This window comes from Felis catus, chromosome D1, assembly GCF_018350175.1.
Source record: "Felis catus isolate Fca126 chromosome D1, F.catus_Fca126_mat1.0, whole genome shotgun sequence".
NCBI classification, from domain to species: Eukaryota; Metazoa; Chordata; class Mammalia; order Carnivora; family Felidae; genus Felis; species Felis catus.
Window position 1 is genome coordinate 59,556,181 of NC_058377.1, and position 5,538 is coordinate 59,561,718.

The following is a 5,538-nucleotide window of genomic DNA, read 5'->3' on the forward strand; positions in this document are numbered from 1 at the left end:
GGTGCCTTCTCTGTCTCCTCATTCTCTTTCTCCATTCCCTCTCTGTCTCTTTCTTATCTTTGTCTGTTCTGTTTCTGCCTCATCCACATCTCCATCCCTGCTTTTCTCTTGTATGCACTTCAGCTCTGTCTCCATCTCTGCCCCTGTGCACCTCCTTGGCCCCATCTCCAATCTCTCTCTGGTCCATGTCTCATCCTTGTCTCCATCTGTGTACTTGTATCGCTCTTGTCCCTTTCTCCATCACGTTTCTGTCCCTTTCTCTCCCTGGGTCCTCTCTTCATCCACGTCCCTATTCCAGGCTCCGTCTCTTCCTTGTCCGTGTCTCCATCCCCCTCCTGGGCTGCCTCCGTGGTCCCCGCCGGGATGGGGACCTCGCTGGGGGCGGGGCCGAGGGGCTGGATCAGAATAACTCGGTTATCGGGACGAATTAAATTAACTTCTTCACATGAGCGCCGCCAGGCCTATTTCCCCTCCCTTCTGCTGGGCCGCAGGTGGGGAGGCCGAGGAAAGGGGTTGGGACCCTCCAGCCTGGCACTATGCGTAGCGAGCGAAGGTCTGGTCCAGATTGGGGCCCGATGGGGACTCTAGGGATCGGTCCCCGCGCCACCCCTCCCTGCACCTCGGGAGCCCAAGGAGGGTGGCAGGGACCCTTTGGGGTGGGGGTCTGGTGTGGCTGGGGGTGGGGCCTGGGAGGCCCAGGCCCCGCCCCACAGAGCTCGCCCCGCCCCGCCCCCTCCGCGGGGTCCTGAGCGTTAAAAGGCGCGCGGGCCCGGTCTCGCTGCACTTGCATTGCACCCGGGCGGAGGGTGGCCGCGACGGGGCGGGCAGACTCGCGGGCGCTCAGAGCCGGCCTCGGGTCCTCGGCGCCAGGCGCTCGAACCCTTATCCCGACCCCCACCCGGCCCGGGACCCGGACCCCAACCCCAACCCGACCCGGCCCGGTCCGGCCCCCGACCCCGACCCCCGGGCCGATGGACTACTCCTACCTCAATTCGTACGACTCGTGCGTGGCGGCCATGGAGGCGTCCGCCTACGGCGATTTCGGCGCCTGCAGCCAGCCCGGCGGCTTCCAGTACAGCCCCCTGCGACCCGCCTTCCCTGCGGCTGGTCCGCCCTGCCCCGCGCTCGGCTCTTCCAACTGCGCGCTTGGCGCTCTACGCGACCACCAGCCCGCGCCCTACTCGGCAGGTGAGCCCAGCCCCGGCCCAACCCTCCCTCCAAATCCTGCGGAAACCCCAGCCCCTGGTCTATGTGGCAGGTGACTACGACTGTCCCCCACAGCTGCCACCATCCTTGTCCTCCAACACCCCGCGGGAACCCCAGCCTCCCTGTAAGATGGGGTTCCCCTAGACAGAGTTGAGCCCCACCCTCTCATCCTTCCCCTTCCTCTTTCTCACTGCCAGATCCCTATCCTATGCTCTTTAGGTCAGGGAAATAGATCCCTGGTGCAGCCCCAGACCCCTCACCAGGTCCACTTGTCCCCACCTGCAAAGACTTACCACCAAACCTCTCCATCCCCGTATCCTTAGAAGATGCTCCCGGCTCAATCCAATCAGATCCCATCCTTATCCCCACCCCACTTCATGTCTGACCCCCAGCAAGGGCTCCTGCAGCAGCTGAGCTGCCCACATGGAAACCTTCCTAGAGCCCCAGCATCATCAAGCCCCTCCTGCTTGGTTTTGAACCCATCCTGCCTGTGCCCTGACCCTCTTGCACCACTGAATCCCGTTCTGTTGCCGGAAGAAAAGAGTTAAGCCACTTTCGTTCCCCCTGGGGCCTCTCCCAGCTAGAGTCCTGCAGAACCCAGAGGCAGCCCCCACCACTTCCAAGCCTCTTGATTCAAGTCCCCATCTGAACCCTCAACCTCATGGAGCCTCTCAGCCATCCCCATCTCACGGTTAGAGTCCAAGCTGCCCCACCCAATGTCCTTATCTCCTTCCTTCCTGGGAACACCACTGGGACCCAAGTAAAAGATTGGGGCCTGAAGGGTGGGGAGGGATGGTGCGATAGGAACCTAGATTTGGAGAAATGAAAACCAGCAAGATGGAGGCAAACACTGGAACAAGGATGGGGAGATTGGGTAGTCTGGGCCAGATGAGGATGGGGATTGGGGAGATACAGTCAGGAAATGGGGATATGGGCCCCAGAGAGATGGAGTTCTGAGATGGGGAGATGAGGACAGATACAGAGAAGTGTGAGCAAAGATGGGAAGATTGGGGACCATGGGAGAAATGGGGACGCAGGGCTGGGGAGATAGAGATAAGAACTAGGTGATGGGGACAGGAATTATGGGAGATGGGAACCAAGGAAGACTGGCAACAGAGATGAGGAAGATGGGATAGGAATGGGGTGTTAGAGACAAGGATTAGGGGGGAGATAGAGAACTAGGGATATAGGACAAAGATGAAGGATATTAGGGACCCCTAAAGGATATGGACACCTAAGCAGGGCTTGGAGACAGTGATGAGGAGACAGTGTCAGCAACACTGGCTGTGGGGCAATGGGGATTGGGATGGGGTAAATGGGAGACAAGGATGGGAAGAGAATGAGGGAGGGGGGTAGGGCTGGCTGTGGGGGAGTTGGGACACAGAGGTGCCTGGGAGGAATGAGAAGGGCAAGAAGAAGGTGAAGGAACCTGGGTGGGGAGAAATACGGACTCTTCTCAATGGCCACAAAGAGAAGAATGGTTCAGAAGGGGAAAGCTGAAGAGAGATGCGGATGGAGAGAGATGAGGAAGAGCAGAGGGGGACCAACATCTGGAGGAAAATGAGGCATGAGAGGGGGCTGAGAAAAATGAAGCCTAGGAGAAGAGAAATGGCAGGGTAGAGGGGGCCAAGTCCCTACATGGCAGAAAGTACACAGGCAGGGCTGAAAGTAGACCGAGGCCAGGGAGTCTCAGTCGCCCAGCCAGGTCCAGAATTGGTACTGGGAAGACTCACGATACTGATAAGACGTGACAGCCAAGGTTAAGGTGGACATGGCACAGCCTGAAACCAAACGGGCAGACTGACCAAGGCAGAAACACCCAAGCGGAGGTCGGAGGGGCAAGTGGACTGGAGGGAGGTTAGGGAACAAGGCGGTGGGTGAGGACAGGTCAGCGGTCTTGACCTCAGGATCAGATCCCGGTTCTTTCTCCTCTGCTCTTGGGCCCCATGTCTACCTGCGCCCTGTCCGCCTTCATTCCTGCTAGCTCCACTGAACGGTAGGGAAGACGCTCAATTGGAGACTGAAAGGAGGAAGCCGAGGGGCCAGGGAAGGGGCAGGGACCGCGAGCGATCTCAGGGGCAGGACACAGCTGGCTGAGCTCTGCCCCTCACACCGTCACCCTCTTTGCTCCCCCTTCCTGCACACACCCCTAGTGCCCTACAAGTTCTTCCCGGAGCCGTCGGGCCTGCATGAGAAGCGCAAGCAGCGGCGCATCCGCACCACGTTCACGAGCGCGCAGCTCAAAGAGCTGGAGCGCGTCTTCGCAGAAACTCACTACCCCGACATTTACACGCGCGAGGAGCTGGCGCTCAAGATCGACCTCACGGAGGCTCGCGTGCAGGTGCGTGTTTTGCGTGTGTAAACGGGAGTGTGCGCGTGTCAGGGGGTGGGAAGTCAGTGCCCGACACCTGGGGGCCACGGGACAGAGTGGCAGGCAGGTGCAGCCTGGGGGCGGAGAGCTGGGACCAGGAGCTAGGGCGCGGTCTGGGGGTGGTTGGGAAGGAGAGGATGGGCAGCTGCGGTAGGCGAGGGGGCCAGGACTCGCAGACCTGAGGCCCTAGGGAGATCTGACGTGTTCAGCCCCCCAGATTTCCCCCTCAGTCTCCCTAGCAGGGACAGGCGTGCGGAATCCTGGAAGGAGGCCGAGTGGGTAGAGCGGGAGCCCGGGGAGGCTTCAGTGCCAAGTGAGGCAGACGAATACGGGAAAGCCAGTGAGCGCCTCCACGTCCCCTCCCCAGGTCTGCAGCTGTGAAATCCCCGAGCCGGGAAATCCCGGGCTCTGGGCAGGCACAGGGCCCAGGAGAGCCAGGCCAGGGTAGATTCTGTTGTCTATCTCAGAAATCCAGTACAGAGGTTGAGCTGGTCCGCCCTTACTGGAGACCCTGAACAAAAGGTTTCCCCTGTGCCCCAACCCGTTCTCAACCGCCGTTGGACACCCCAGGTGGAAATTCCTGGAGCTTCGTGTAGGAAGGACTTCGGGGCAGGGCTTTGGGTGATGAGGGGAGCGAAGGTGGAGTCCCCGAGACCAAGAACACTGGGTCCGCGGGTGAGCAGATCCCAAGGGGGAAGACCTGGAAGGAAAGGGCAAGTGGAGGAGAAGAGGTGAATAGAGAAGTGAGGAGGGCAACGGGTCAAGTGGAGGGCCGAGGGGCCAACGCTCAGAAAGCTGGCAATAATCCTGATCCGGTCCCTTCTGGACTGAGGGCTCACCCGCGCCTTGCGGCCTCGGCCTGACCGGCCCCTGTGCCCGCAGGTCTGGTTCCAGAACCGCCGGGCCAAGTTCCGCAAACAGGAGCGTGCCGCCAGCGCCAAGGGTGCGGCGGGCGCGGCGGGCGCCAAAAAGGGCGAGGCGCGCTGCTCGTCCGAGGACGACGACTCCAAGGAGTCCACGTGCAGCCCTACGCCCGACAGCACCGCGTCGCTGCCGCCGCCGCCCGCCCCCGGCCTGGCCAGCCCGCGTCTGAGCCCCAGCCCGCTGCCTGCCGCCCTGGGCTCCGGGCCCGGCCCTGGCCCCGGGCCACAGCCGCTCAAGGGCCCCTTGTGGGCCGGCGTGGCGGGCGGCGGGGGCGGCGGGCCGGGCGCGGGCGCGGCGGAGCTGCTTAAGGCCTGGCAGCCGGCGGAACCCGGGCCGGGGCCCTTCTCGGGGGTTCTGTCCTCCTTCCACCGGAAGCCTGGGCCGGCCCTGAAGACCAATCTCTTCTAGCCGCCGGACTCTGGAGGCTCCGGGCCTGTCCCCCAGAGACGTCCTTGCCCCTCCAGGACCTGACAGAGTCCCTCCCCATTCGGGCGCCCGCCTGAAGTGCCCATCCGTCCCTACCCCTACCATGTCTGACCCGTAGGTGTGCCCTCCCCAGCTTTGGAGAGAGATCAAGTCAGAGACACTCTCCTCCTCACCTACCCTACCCAGCAGAGCGGGGTACTTTTCACTGGGGCCGCCCCCCTCCCCTCCCCACTTCCAGCTTGGTTTTCTTTGGAACCGGGATGAAATAACAGCGCTGGAATGTGAGGGTCCTCAAGTTCAGTAACAGCCTAGCTCTGCAGCTGGCTGGGTCACTTAGCCACCAGCCTGCTGCCCTAGCCCCTGGGCCAACCCACACTGACCCCACCCGTTCTGGTCGTCGTTGGGATAATGAGCCGCCTGAAGGGTCCCACTGCCAATTTGTCCCCTCCCATTCCCAGCCGGTCTGGCGCAGAGGTTAGGCCGGTTCAGAGCAGAGGGGCTGGCTGCCAGGGCATCGGGACAGAGGGGTTACCTCTTTCCTGATTTTTTTTTTTTTTTTTTGGTTGTTGTTGTTCTTTTCCTTTGAAAAACTTGTAATTTATTGAGGTGAG

The 5,538-nt window shown here is 61.6% G+C and overlaps 1 protein-coding gene across 1 annotated transcript; it reads left to right on the plus strand.

Moving 5' to 3' along the window:
* Nucleotides 1–676: 676 nt before the first annotated feature.
* PHOX2A (paired like homeobox 2A) lies at nt 677–5,443 on the plus strand. The gene is made up of 3 exons (XM_023239464.2): nt 677–1,188; nt 3,360–3,547; nt 4,460–5,443. The coding sequence occupies exons 1-3, from the start codon at nt 972–974 to the stop codon at nt 4,907–4,909; spliced, it is 855 nt and encodes a 284-aa protein (XP_023095232.1). The 5' UTR covers nt 677–971; the 3' UTR covers nt 4,910–5,443.
* Nucleotides 5,444–5,538: the final 95 nt, after the last annotated feature.